This window comes from Nerophis lumbriciformis, linkage group LG33, assembly GCF_033978685.3.
Source record: "Nerophis lumbriciformis linkage group LG33, RoL_Nlum_v2.1, whole genome shotgun sequence".
Taxonomy (NCBI): Eukaryota; Metazoa; Chordata; class Actinopteri; order Syngnathiformes; family Syngnathidae; genus Nerophis; species Nerophis lumbriciformis.
Genome location: NC_084580.2, coordinates 2,608,309 through 2,623,728, shown reverse-complemented (window position 1 = coordinate 2,623,728; position 15,420 = coordinate 2,608,309). Strand labels below are relative to the sequence as shown.

Below are 15,420 nucleotides of genomic sequence, written 5' to 3'. Positions count from 1 at the left end.
TTTTAACTATAACAACACATTAATTTTAACTATCACTGTGGATGGATGGATGTTTACTCTGGATGAAGTCTTCTGACACTCCAGTTGCACTTTTGTATCCTCTCTTTGCTCTTAGGAGAGTCTGGTTTGGGAAAATCGACGCTCATAAACAGCCTGTTTCTTACTGATCTGTACCCTGAACGCTACATTCCTGGTGCTTCAGGTAAACTCCCACAGACACAAGTATTTACATGCACGCACACACTGTAATAGTAGAGAAATGTCTGCTTTGCACTGCCTCCAGCTGAGCATTATTTCAACAAGAATTCTGGGAATGTCTTATATGACTTGACTTTGGCTTTAAAACAATGACCCTGGCCCCCTAGGTTAATTCTGTATAGTAGCATAGCTTTTTTTAATACGACAAAACACATACTTTCACACAACCTGCATGGAGCCGGAGGTTGTGACAGTGTTACACAATCCAGTGAAGCAACACATTGTGGAAATGATAAATATTGTATGACCACCGGGGTTCCTGTCTCTGCTTTGACACCCACCACTCCACAGAGAAGATTGAGAGGACGGTGCAGATCGAGGCATCCACCGTGGAGATCGAAGAGAGGGGCGTCAAGCTCCGCCTCACCGTGGTTGATACCCCGGGTTACGGCGACGCCATCAACAGTCAAGACTGGTACGTTTGTTGACCTTGAACATTTGGCTCCTTTGTTTTTTCTTGTTTTACCCTTTGTCCTCAACTCCCTTTTTACAAGTTTAATCCTCCAACTCCCTATTTCTTTCCTTGCCTCCCTCTGACTGACAAACATAGTCAGTGTGTCCAAAAATAGATAAGCTGTTTATGAGCAATTATGTAGGAGTTATCAGTTAATTAAACGTTAATATGTGTTGTATTTATTACATTCTAATGACCATAAACTGTATGGGATCCAAGGTCGATCACAATCCAAACCAAGACATTGATTGATATGTTTTCTTTAATATTTAGCATTTGAAATACATATAGACATAGGGAATAATGGAAATGGAAACAGTCAAACAGTAGCCATCATAAAACTTTTTGTAACTTGACAAGCAATTTTTAAAAGAAAATAGTTAAATATCCATCCATTTTCTACCGCTTATTCCCTTTGGGGTCGCGGGGGGCGCTGGAGCCTATCTCAGCTACAATCGGGCGGAAGGCGGGGTACACCCTGGACAAGTCGCCACCTCATCGCAGGGCCAACACAGATAGACAGACAACATTCACACTCACATCCACACACTAGGGCCAATTTAGTGTTGCCAATCAACTTATCCCCAGGTGCATGTCTTTGGAAGTGGGAGGAAGCCGGAGTACCCGGAGGGAACCCACGCAGTCACGGGGAGGACATGCAAACTCCACACAGAAAGATCCCGAGCCCGGGATTGAACCCAAGACTACTCAGGACCTTCGTATTGTGAGGCAGATGCACTAAGCCCTCTGCCACCGCTTGTGGGTTAGAGAAGTGGGGTTAGAGAAGTGGTTAGAGAAGTGTTAAATATGATTAACTGTCAAAAAGTGCACACATAAGTAAAGGGCTGTTAAAATTATATATTGTGTCCTCACCCTTTTCTGATGCATTGACAAATTGGCTCTGTAAAGTACCAGTAGAGTGAAAAAGCAAGTTGACTTTATTTTTGTCCAGTCCAGCCACTCAGGCAAATCATATTGTTAACGTAGATGGCCATATTTGCAGATTTACTTTACAAAAGAGAAGTGTGGCATACTTCTCTTGTTGCTTGATTCATATTTGACTTTATTAAATGGATTTATATTAATGTTTGGCGCAGCCGGACCAGAGCAGGAGTTGATAGAAAAAAGAGAAAAAGGAAGGCAGAGGGTAAATATTAACTTCTATTAACACAGAAATGACACCGAACATTATTGCTCGGTGTTTCTATTGCTAAAAATACCAATAGAAATAGTATTATTGATAATGAATAATAATAATTACCTATATTATCAACAATAAAATTGTTTGAAATGCAACAATACACATATGTAATGATAACTTGAATTACAAAAGAAAGCAGATAAATGGAGGAGGAGAAAAAAAAGTGAACTGTATTCACCTTGTAGATTGTTATACCCAAGGGAAATCCAAAGGGATGTGGGACTTTGGGCGAGACTGAATAGGCAGAGGATGGAGGAGACGGGGTGGAGGGCGATAAGAGGCCTTACCTCTGGCACAGGCGGAGCAGGCGTTGACAAAGTCCTTGACTTCTCTTCCCATCGCCGGCCACCAGAATCTCTGTGAGACTAAAAACAGAGTGCGCCTCACGCCAGGATGACAAGATACCTTGGACCCTTGTCCCCACTGCATGAGTTCAGATTTCAGTTCATCAGGTACCAATAGCTTGCCTGCAGGAACGTTGTCAGGGACCTTGGTCTTGGAGGCGGCAACAGACACCCTTCTCTCCACCTCCCATTAGAGTGCTCCTATCACTCGAGTAACCTATATGATGGTTTCGGAGTGGTCCAGGTCTCGGAGCCTGCGGGTACTCAGACAGTCCATTAGTAGAAGGCTGTTTGTTTTGGGAGAACGACTGGAGCAGTTGGAGGAGATATGGTGGTCCGGACTTCCACAGTAACGGCAGAGGCATAATCTTCGCCTTCAAGCTCACTCTGCAGCGGCAAATTGTTCTCCGAGCTGCATTGGCACCTCTGTAGCGTCATTAGGCTAAAGAGTTGTGGTTATGGCAGGAACGATTACAGGGTTGACTCCTGTCGCTGTTGATATCGCTTCATTAAGCGAAGAGGAAGTAACGTATCGGCTATCCTCTTCAGTGTCTTCTATATCGTCTTCTATATTGCACTAGACTCTGTCGTCTAGACAAATGGCTAAGTTAACGAGTGTGTCAAGGGTGGCAGTTTTTTCACGGGTAGCAAGTTTGTTCTTGATGCCATGTTACAATCCCTTGCAAAAATACTGCATAAAGAGCCAAAGCAGAGGAGATAAACACGACTGGAAGGGTGAAACATCAGAAATCTAAGTGAATGGACTGGAGAGCTTAAGTAGTCAGGAGGAAATGGCTAACAGTTGTGCACGAAGGTGGCTCTGCCACATGACCCAAAAACCAGGTACTGCAACAAAAAGCAGACAGGCAGCAACAGGGCTGCCAGATCGGAACAAATACCAGTATTTTATTTGATGAAAATAAAAGATTGTTGGCAGAGACATGTGTTCTGCTTTTGATGCTACACTACCATAATTGCAATCAGGTTTAGATCTAAGGTCATTATCACACTTTTTTTTGTTATCCTTCTGTGGTGGCATCACAAAAAGCAAAAGTAGAGCCAAACACACTTATGGATTGACTTTTTGAAGTCACAGGATTGGATTTTTTGTGGGACTTCAGAGGCATAGTTTATTGTACAACCTTAGGTGAATTTAAATGTAGGGGTTCCACTGTACTTAAATATGGTCTTGCCTGATTACATCGTTCTCTTTTTTATGAAGCTTCAAGACCATCATTCATTATATCGACAATCAGTTTGAGCGGTACCTCCATGACGAAAGTGGCCTGAACCGACGGCATATAGTAGACAACAGGGTGCACTGCTGCTTCTACTTCATATCGCCATTTGGACATGGGTAAATTAATATTTTATGTTGTATGTCACTGAAAATATGTTTTTCATCTGTTTACACTTGAGTTGCATTTCACTAATTAATGCAGCCTGAAAGTAGCAACCTATAGATGACCTGAGTTATTTTTTTTATGTTATATTATTCAGTGTATTCACCAGAGCTCAGATGTTTTACCTTCATATCAGATCATCTTTTTTTCTAGTCTAAAGCCTTTGGATGTGGAGTTTATGAAGGCCATCCACAGCAAAGTTAATATTGTTCCTGTGATCGCGAAGGCCGATACACTGACGCTGAGGGAGCGGGAGCGCTTGAAGAGACGGGTAAATGTGATACACATGCACATGCACACATTTTATCGTTTCATCTTATTCACTGGCTGCCCTTTATTTAAAACAGCATAAACTGTGTTCTTCCCTGTTTTATTTCAATGGTTTATCTGTTTTTTTAGAGAATGCCAACGTACAGGGATACTTTTAATGTAGATAAGTAATTTCATTCCGTCTCAACTCGTCCCTCATACTTTCCTTTGGAGCACAGCCAAGTGTCAGGCCGCATGCACACTCCTCAGCTTCCTGCTGTGGAGAGGTGGAAGGACGCGATAGTGCAATACACACGTCACAGCTGATCGCCTCCCCCGCAAAGCCTGACTTCACGGGGCTTTCCTGTCTCTGTTGTTATTACTCTCTCACACAAATTACTTTTTCAAACTCAACTTTCAACCTGTAGGCTTTTTAATTGGATGTCTCCCCAGTCTACCCTTTTAAAGCTTCATCCCCTCTGTGCCTCATTCAAGCTCCGGAGCCGGTGGTCTGGTCGGCACCGGGACAACTAGTCAAAAGGGGCTTGTACAGGAAATTTGGTTGGCTGATAGTTTCCACAGCAAAACTACAAAAATCACAGAGGCAGCATATTGTGGAATTGCAAGGTTGTAGTTTAAGGTCACGTAACACTGAAATTTACTTTCATCCAACAGTTTAATATCATTTTGCACACATGTTCTTTTAGCAAATGCATTTAGGCGACAGAACAAAAGTAGCACACATTTTGGTGATAAATAAAGTCAATGAAGTTAAATGTTAAATCATCGATCAATTTAAAAAAAATGTGTTTTTCTTTACTACTTTTGGACTGAAACATGGTTTCCTCTATGTTATGGCTGTCTGGGGGGCAGTAATAGTGTCAATGGAGGTGTGAGACGTTCTCACATTCATTGTGAAATTCCTACATTTGTTAGATTTATCCTAAAGGGAGCGATCAGCCAGAGCATATTATGTTGTGTTGCTTTGTTTTGTGACCTCCACTAACCAGTGTTCCTGTTGCACTTCGTATCAAACACAACCTTTGTTTCCTGTTACTACTGGTCCCCTCGCCCCTACCCACTCAGGCCCTACAAACTTGACTTTTTGATTCCTCTGGCAGAGAGGAACGTTAGTTGTCTTGTTTTAGTGTTTTGCCACATCTTTGCAGACAAGTAAATTATATGTTTATTTATTGGTATTCTCATTCGTTTAGCAACAATTATTTTTTACTTTGTTCCCCAAAAAAAGCCATTGTCAGGAAATACAGACAGTTAAGTTATCTGGCATCATGTATCCCCTAGGGGGGCTTCTTACTCAATTCGCCCCCTCTTTGGCTCCTCGGGTTCAACTTGAATCTCTCTTAATTTACCAGAAGTGAAGTGAAGTGAAGTGAATTACATTTATATAGCGCTTTTTCTCAAGTGACTCAAAGCGCTTTACATTGTGAAACCCAATATCTAAGTTACATTTAAACCAGTGTGGGTGACACTGGGAGCAGGTGGGTAAAGTGTCTTGCCCAAGGACACAACGGTAGTGACTAGGATGGCGGAAGCGGGGATCGAACCTGCAACCCTCAAGTTGCAGGTTCGAGCTATACCGCCCCACCAGAACTCTCTTCATTTACTGTACACGCATTTAGTCACCACACAGTATCTTAGAAAAGTGAGTACGTCCCTCAAATTTCAGCAACCAAGTTTATTACAGTATTTATACCGTATTTTTCGGAGTATAAGTCGCACCGGAGTATAAGTCGCTCCTGCCGAAAATGCATAATAAAGAAGGAAAAAAACATATATTAATAGCACTGGAGCCCGGCCAAACTATAAAAAAAACTGCGACTTATAGTCCGAAAAATACGGTACTCAAGAGACAATACAGTACTATAAAAAATGAACTTGGATGCATTTTAAAGAAGCCTGTGTACAGCATAAATATAACTAGATATATATGATGTGAGCTGAGCTATTAGGGGCAAAGTGCCAGGGTATTCCATTGATGTAGATGTCATAAAAATGAAGAATACTGGCACTTTGTGCTGCATATGGTTGTAAAATACGCCGCATGGTTGAAACAAGGACTCGATGTTTCTTAGGTAAGATTTTTTTTTTTTACAAAAAAAATAATGTTTGTGTATTAGCCCATTTTTAATGTTGACAGTAAAGTAAACAATCGGAGCAAGTTGTGATTTATTTTCAATATACAAAACATTGTATAGCATTGCCTCAAATAGGAAAGTGGGCCCTCCAAAGATGGCCACCGCATACAGTAAGCACGTCGCTTAGCATGGCTGTTACAGCGTGCCGATTTATGGTGTATAGATTAACTGAGTATCCAAAATAACTGTGTCTTGACTACAAATAAGCACCTTTTTGACTGAGAGAGACATGAAACCCAAATAATTTAAAATGTATTTATGTGAGAGCCATGTGATATTTTTAACACTAAATGTAGGCATTTTTAAGACAAACATTTTTAGAGTATATTAAGGGGACTTATTATGCAAAACCAACTCTTCTTACCTGATGGTGCCGGCTTTTGTGTATTTGGGATCCCCGAAAATTCCAGAAAATGTAAAATCTTACTTTAGAGGCATAGCGAAGATACATATAATATAATCTTGCTTTCCTTCATACCGAGCCGTTGGAATTTGCACTGTCCTGTGATGTCGTCTGACGGGTGACATCTGCAGCTATCTCCATATATGTTGGAAATTTACCCGAAGTGTTTTGCGCCAGTCCACCGTTGTAGTCCGATGCTGTAGTCAAAAAGATCCTTCTTTGTATCCATCCTCTTGTTGTGGGGCTGACTGGCTTGTACATACACATGCATCCTCCATTGTTGCCATTTCTATTACAAAGTACGGTATTTTTCGGGGTATAAGTCGCACCGGAGTATAAGTCGCACCTGCCAAAAATGCATAATAAAGAAGGAAAAAAACATATAAAAGTCGCACTGGAGTATAAGTCGTATTTTTGGGGGAAATTTATTTGATAAAACCCAACACCAAGGATAGACATTTGAAAGGCAATTTAAAAGAAATAAAGAATAGTGAACAACAAGCTGAATAAGTGTACGTTATATGACGCATAAATAACCAACTGAGAACGTGCCTGGTATGTTAAAGTAACATATTATGGTAAGAGAACATGCTATACGTTTACCAAACAATCTGTCACTCCTAATCGCTAAATCCCATGAAATCTTATACGTCTAGTCTCTTACGTGAATGAGCTAAATAATATTATTTGATATTTTACGGTAATGTGTTAATAATTTCACACATAAGTCGCTCCTGAGTATAAGTCGCACCCCTGGCCAAACTATGAAAAAAACTGCGACTTATAGTCCGAAAAATACGGTAGTGTATAGTTTGAACTTATATCTGTCAGTAGACTCCATATGGACGCTCTAAAAACTACAACATAGCTGACGGGGAGAAAATGCAGTCGAAGTAGGGGCACGTAAATAAGACCACCCACAAAACGAGCGCATCCTGAAGAGACAGTCGGAAAGTGGCTTGAAGACGGTCTGTAAAGCATAATCAATGCAAAACTTGGAGCGAAAAAAATCACCCCTTTAAGTGTAAATGTATTCTTCATAATAAAGTTGTTATACTGACACGAACCAATAGTTAATTGGATACTTGCGATGTGCGTCAAGGTACTTCTTCACAATGTGACCGTTTCATTGAGGAAATGTTATCATTGTGTATTAGACACACTGCAGAACCTGCTCTCTCCACAAAGGCAAATTGTTCTGTCCATTCGTCCTAAAATGTACCGTACTTGTCAACTTTTTTTTTTTTTCGCCATCTTTTTTTCAAAAGGGATTTATCCACATAAACTATGAAATTAAATATTTGATTCAAAAGGCGGAACGTTTACTTCTTGACCTCACAACATGTGTAACTGTGAGTGGCTCAAGCCTTGCAGGTAGCTGGAGCCAAACCCTCACCTGAACAGTAGGGAATGGATTAAAATGCATTAGAATTGTCAGGAATGAGAAGTTTTGTGTTAGGCGTGACCCTGATATTTTTACCTGCAGGCAAAATGCAGGTAAAATATGTTTCATAACAGAAGAAGGCAATAGCAGATTGGAAGTGTACAAGACACGAAACCTCTAAGAACATAAATACACACTACTCAGTAGAGCAGCACTGACCATGAACACTCAACAGAGAACAATGATCGAGCCCTACAATGGGTGGGGCTAGCATATATAGGAGCCTTATTGGCTAACAGGAACAGGTGTGTCCAGATTCTTAACATACGGCAAGTACGAGTTGGCTAACATTGCATGGGAGTAAACCTTTGCGCCCATAAAGCCCTCAAAAACTTAAAAACCGCTAACAATATTGTTATTACAAGGGCTAACGCAGAGGAACTACTTTTAGCAGCGCATTGATCACAGAGAGGTAACTAGCTTACGCAGCTATTGACATACTGAGCCGGTGAGCTGATACATTGCGTCTGACTTGGTGAAAGTTAATTCTAGATTATAAATCATGTATCTCACTTGTATCATAGAAGGTTGTGGCCATAAACGGATACGTTGGTTAACTAAGACCTGAAGATGGCAAGAAAGACATGAAAACAACTATTTTTTTCCTCTTCTTTTTTAACTTGTGTGAGGATTATTGGGGTGGCATAGCTCGGTTGGTAGAGTGGCCGTGCCAGCAACTTGAGGGTTCCAGGTTCGATTCCCGCTTCCGCCGTCCTAGTCACTGCCGTTGTGTCCTTGGGCAAGACACTTTACCCACCTGCTCCCAGTGTCACCCACACTGGTTTAAATGTAACTTAGATATTGGGTTTCACTATGTAAAGCACTTTGAGGCACTAGAGAAAAGCGCTATATAAATATAATTCACTCACTCACTCACTCATTATGATTAAATCTTCATCGAAATGGAAAGATATGAACATCTCATCTGTTGACATCCCACTGAGAGCAGACATTGCTCAGTTAGTGATTGTTTTATTATGTTCGTAGTTTGTATTCCTTGTTTCGCACTTAGCAATACTGCTACTTGCTTGATCTGCTTATCACTCAACTTCTAAAACTTGTAGCTCATCTTCCTTATATTCTCGCTCAAAAATATAAAGTTCTGGATTATCATTTGTCCCAAAGTAGTCATCGTTGGCTCTCATGAAGTCTGTCATGATTAGTCGTCGTTGTTATTCTTAAAGGAAAAAGCGAACGTCGTGATGCGTCTGTGAAATTAATATGCTGCCTCAGCTGTGTGCTTAAAATGACAAAATACGTAAATATTACGTTACATATATACTTACGTCTATATAAAACGTTGATGGAGGTTTTTTAGAGCGCTTTATACGCAGACTAGACAATGACTCCCATTAGCTCTATTGCTAGCTGACTTTTGCTAGTGTTTATTTTCGAGTTAGAATGCATAAAAATATAAGGATTGTAAATGATATGCAAAATTCCCCAAATAGTGATGTTCCCCTTTAACGCCGGTGAGCATGACTTATTGTATCCTCCTATGATGTGTTGTGTAGCATGTTTCATCTGTTCTCATCCTTCAGTGATACTTGTAATAAACATAGCTTATTTGCTACCATGGAGAGAAAGATTGCTGACTTAAAAGCAGCGCTGCTGCTGTATATTCTCGTCTTCAAGCTAGGTAAGCTAAGGGAGCATGCGCATTCCCGGCTCTCGTGTTTAAAGACAAGGTGTCAAACAATTGCTAGTGTTGCGCAATACTGGGTTAATGTTTCCACAGTCAATTACCTAAAAATACTGAGCTGATTTTTATCGATTGTGGTGGCTGCTACTGACGCAGCGAGCTGCTCGCTTGTCAAACCTAATATCTGGTCGCATCGGTTATCTCTCACAACCTTAGCTTTAAGACGTTAAGATTTATCTGCAAGCCAGAGATAGTCATCAAAAGAGCCACATCTGGTTCCCGAGCCATAAGTTCTCTACCCCTGGTCAAGCAAGATGGTGGTTGGGAGTGGAGCTATTGGGAACGGGGGAGTCTTGGGAGGTGAGGCCCGGGGCGCGGGGTGGGGACCTGACTGGGGTGGGGGCATGGTGGTGCCGGGCCCCTGATCTGGCTCTTGGCTGAGGAAGGTGGCGCTCTCTCATGGCTTGGGTCAGAAGGAGCAAGGATCAGGCAGCTTTATCACTATCTAAGCCAATAAATCAGTTGGACGTATGTGGACCTATAGGTTACTACCCCAGTCAGGGTGAGTGATGGTTGTTAAAAACTTGACTGACTTTAATGATTTATAGGTGTAAAAAATTGAATAACATGTTGTGTGTGCTGCATGACTGGCTTTGTTTTCACTCTCACATTTCACTTTGCGACGTGCAAATTTACAAGTGTATCGACTGTATTGTCTCCCAAATGTATTCTGGGTAAAATCGTCATAAACCGTCCACCGACGTCTTCAGTCTCTTGTCAAAAGAGTAGAAGCTTGGTGACAAAGTTATCATGAGTGGCGGTTCATATTAACATAAAAGTAGAGCAGCAAAGAAAATTAAAAAGGAGACCTAGTGTAGCGGTTTGTACTCTCTATCGCAGGGATAGGCAAAATACGGCCGGCTGGCCGGCCACATCAGGCCTTTTGTTCTTTTTAATTTGGCCCACCAAATAGTAGAACAGACTTGAGCAAAGATCTGTTTTGAGAATTGCCACAATAAAACTGATACTAGGCTTCGACGCACTGGCAATAAAGGGGGATCAACAACACTGCTCCCACTGAAAGAGAATGTAACCCTGTTTTACCATATTTATGTTTCTTTGAGGTTCTGATATGATAATGTTCAAAATAGATGTATTATAATTAAATAGTCCATGGGAAGTGTACTAATAGTTCCAATAGATATGATATGCTTTGAAATGCATCATGTGCTCGCCAGACCCGTCTGTCAAATTTCAAAAGCCAAGGTGGCCAAAAAGTTTGAGCTGCGTTGAGTTTTTCCTACTGCTCTCAGCGGGACGCGAAGCCTGGTCGCCGGCATGAAAGACAAGTGTGCTTACTACTGAACTAAAAGCTCTGGCTTTTTCGCTTGAGTTTATCAGAGCCCAGCTGTAATTTGTTCCGCGACGGATGGTGATAATGCTTCCCAGGGAGGCATTTCAATATTGTAGCTTTTGCCTGGATGTTAAAAAGATGACAAGGAGTTGATTGATCCACAATCAATCAACAAACAACTACGGCAAAACAATATCTCCAATTAAAGTTAGATTCATATTTGTAAGCTTTTCTTGGTTGAGCAAGTGGCATTTGTTGTTTGGATCAGATTATTTTAAGTGGTTCTTATGGGTGCATGTATACATCCTGTCATGAAGTCTAGTAAAGCAAGCAATACGCCTTTTTTTGGAGGTATTGATGCCCACAGTCATAAATCTGCCAGAACGCCAAAGGGTGATTCACAACCTGCAGAATTTCTCCCACATTTGTTTTTTTGCCGGACATTTGTCTTTAAGGTAAATGTGACACCCTCGTGTCCCCACCTCAGCATGCACTTTCTTTTATAACGGGGGGAAACAGATTGTACAGAACAATATAGGTTTCCTGCCATGTGTCATAGCCCATGTCAGGAGACAACCTGTTGCCTCAAGCAGCTTACGCTCATAGACAAAGTTGGGAAAAAAGTGTGTTTTTTTCTCACTTTTGATTGTTTCTCACACAGTCCTCTTATTTCCTCTCCTGGCAGTGACCCCTCCTCCCCCAACCTCCAGCTACATCTGGCTTTTTATTTTTTTTGAATTTACTCTAAAATCCTTCAGCAGGGTTGGGGTCGTCTCTTGCTCATAAATTGTGGGGAGGAGGGAACAGTATATTAAGTGGCTGATCCTCTCAGTCTAGAACCTTGCAGTCATATCCTGTGTAGGACTTTCCATCAGCTTTACTGTTATTTATCTCAGGTAGAGAATGATGCACATCTGGTTTAAATGGGTAACTCTGGTATACCTTTTTACTAAAAACCCAGTTTCCATATGAGTTGGGAAATTGTGTTGGATGTAAATATAAACGGAATACAATGATTTGCTAATAATTTTCAACCCATATTCAGTTGAATATGCTACAAAGACAACATATTTGATTTTCAAACTGATAAACTTTTTTTTTTTGCAAATAATCATTAACTTTAGAATTTGATGCCAGCAACACGTGACAAAGAAGTTGGGAAAGGTGGCAATAAATACTGATAAAGTTGAGGAATGCTCATCAAACACTTATTTGGAACATCCCACAGGTGAACAGGCAAATTGTGAACAGGTGGGTGCCATGATTGGGTATAAAAGTAGATTCCATGAAATGCTCAGTCATTCACAAACAAGGATGGGGCGAGGGTCACCACTTTGTCAACAACTGCGTGAGCAAATTGTTGAACAGTTTAAGAAAAACCTTTCTCAACCAGCTATTGCAAGGAATTTAGGGATTTCAACATCTACGGTCCGTAATATCATCAAAGGGTTCAGAGAATCTGGAAAAATCACTGCACATAAGCAGCTAAGCCTGTGACCTTGGATCCCTCAGGCTGTACTGCATCAACAAGCGACATCAGTGTGTAAAGGATATCACCACATGGGCTCAGAAACACTTCAGAAATCCACTGTCAGTAACTATAGTTGGTCGCTACATCTGTAAGTGCAAGTTAAAACTCTCCTATGCAAGGCGAAAACCGTTTATCAACAACACCCAGAAACGCTGTCTGCTTCGCTGGGCCTAAGCTCATCTAAGATGGACTGATACAAAGTGGAAAGTGTTCTGTGGTCTGACGAGTCCACATTTCAAATCGTTTTTGGAAACTGTGGACGTCGTGTCCTCCGGACCAAAGAGGAAAAGAACCATCCGGATTGTTATAGGCGCAAAGTTGAAAAGCCAGCATCTGAGATGGTATGGGGGTGTATTAGTGCCCAAGACATGGGTAACTTACAAATCTGTGAAGGTGCCATTAATGCTGAAAGTTACATACAGGTTTTGGAGCAACATATGTTGCCATCCAAGCAACGTTACCATGGATGACCCTGCTTATTTCAGCAAGACAATGCCAAGCCACGTGTTACATCAACGTGGCTTTATAGTAAAAGAGTGCGGGTACTAGACTGGCCTGCCTGTAGTCCAGACCTGTCTCCCATTGAAAATGTGTGGCACATTATGAAGCCTAAAATACCACAACGGAGACCCCCGGACTGTTGAACAACTTAAGCTGTACATCAAGCAAGAATGGGAAAGAATTCCACCTGAGAAGCTTAAAAAATGTGTCTCCTCAGTTCCCAAATGTTTACTGAGTGTTGTTAAAAGGAAAGGCCATGTAACACAGTGGTGAACATGCCCTTTCCCAACTACTTTGGCACGTGTTGCAGCCATGAAATTCTAAGTTAATTATTATTTGCAAAAAAAAAAATAAAGTTTATGAGTTTGAACATCAAATATCTTGTCTTTGTAATGCATTCAATTGAATATGGGTTGAAAAGGATTTGCAAATCATTGTATTCTGTTTATATTTACATCTAACACAATTTCCCAACTCATATGGAAACAGGGTTTGTAGAATTCTATGCTGCAATGAATGTTTGTAATGTAGTGGTGGTGTTTTTTTTAAAATAAACGAGCACATTTTACAAGCTTTTATCAAAAAAGTTTTCCTGGAGTGGAGATGATGCAAGGCTGTACCTTCCTTTACGTAGATCTGAAGAATATATTGAAATGATGGCCCAAAATTAACTTTCAGTGAATTAATCTAACCTGTTGGATTAAAGCCACTGGTTCCACCTAAAACTATTTTCTTCTTTGTGTTACTGCTCAAAACCAGAGGTCACAAGGGTTAGAGAACCCAATTCTTCCTATTTTCTTGCACAAGCGTTAAGGCAATTGACAATAGCAATAGCTCTTTTTCCTCTCTGCTGCCTTCTGTTTCCTCTATCCCCTTCCATGTCCTCATCCCCCCTCATTTATTCTCTCAGCCACCTTTTAGTCCCTCCTCCCCATCAACGTTGCCCCGCTTCACTGTCTCCCCCACGCTGGGCCCTGACCTATCCTCCCTCTCTCACGTTTGGCCGCTCAGCTGCCGTATTTCACCCCCGGCCGGGGGCGCAGTCACAGTTTTCCCCTCTTTGTCTGACTCGATGTCGTCTCCACAATGCACTCGAGCATGCGCTGCTGTGTGAACAAATCCCGTGGCCCTGCAGGAACACATTTTTATCCTGAGTAGATCATACCAGCCTGTGTTGTCACCAAGTTTTCTTCAACTACAATAGCAGAACTTTTAAGCTTTAACTAACTCTCAGGGTGTATTGGGGACTTTTTTGTCCTTTGAGGTAAATCTTTGTTCTATTTTTGGCCATAACTGGTTGTGTTACTCCGAATAAAATTATTTTTCCTATAGGTTTTTTTTTCATGTTTAATTTGAATATTTTCCTTTGAAATACTTTCTTATATCAACGATACATTGGGTAAAAATTGTATAGCCATAGAGTGGATTTAGGACAAAAAGGTCCTCAGAGTTAAGCATGTAAAAACATTTTGGTTTCATAGTTTTTTGTACGAGTTTTGCTCAAATTTCTAAATTAACTTCAGTCCTGACTAAAAAAATAGCTAACATTTCATGTTCAGTTTTATTTAAACCCTTCGAATGGCCATATCCTCCAATTATGTCAGTTATTTTGTTTTGAAAAAATTGCATAGCATGAGTCATAATACTAATACAGTAAATGTTAAAGGGCTGATGTACTGATGCAAAGATCTGGCCTAAATATACATAAGATTTGTAATAAAACGTATTATGACGTATTGTTATATTTTTTGCTGTGTCAGAGTACAACATTTTATATCTTTATAGTATAATAGCTACAAAAAAGTCCCCATGGGCTACCAATACAACTATTTTTCAACTGTACAGTCTTTACACAGTTTAATCATGCATTTTCTAATTTGAGGTTTTCATTATGGAATTAAAAGATGATGTTTACTGTTTTTAGGCAAATTTTGGTCAAGTGTTTCCGACAGGACTTTGACACGGTCGTGGTTTCCAGTGGGAATGGTATGTAATGATGTCATTACATACCAGGTGATTATGACTATAACGCTTTAGAAATGCAATTAAAAGCAAAACAAATGATGAGGACCGTTAACAAAGTTTTTTCTACCATGTTTTTTTGTAGCAGGCAAAACCGTGTGTGCATGTATGCTGCACCTGTGGAGAGACTGGCACTGCAAATAACGTGTCTGTCTTGGGGAGGGGTGAATTGAATTCTTCCAGCAACCTTTTTAGAACATTTGGTGGTCTGTGAATGCAAATGTGTTGCATCTGACAAAAACACTTGTTTGCTTGGTCTGAATAAACACATTTTTGCAATTCGCTGGAACCTGCAGGCTGCATCAACATTTTGCAAATTGCAGCAAAATTTTTAGTAAAAACAGAAAGTGCAAGAAGAAAATATCCAGCATCTTACAAAAGTGAGTTTACCTCACACATATTAGCAACCATTTTATTATATCTTCTCCAGGTACAATAACAAATATATAAATATATAT

The 15,420-nt window shown here is 40.6% G+C and overlaps 1 protein-coding gene across 1 annotated transcript in view; it reads left to right on the top strand.

Annotated features, from left to right (window-relative positions):
* LOC133575981 (septin-2A) overlaps positions 1-15,420 on the top strand; it is a 50,041-nt gene that overhangs the window by 16,219 nt on the left and 18,402 nt on the right. The window contains exons 4-7 of the mRNA XM_061928946.1: positions 116-202; positions 550-673; positions 3,480-3,614; positions 3,814-3,931. Coding sequence (XP_061784930.1) covers positions 116-202; positions 550-673; positions 3,480-3,614; positions 3,814-3,931 — 464 coding nt within the window. The remainder of the gene's footprint in view (positions 1-115; positions 203-549; positions 674-3,479; positions 3,615-3,813; positions 3,932-15,420) is intronic.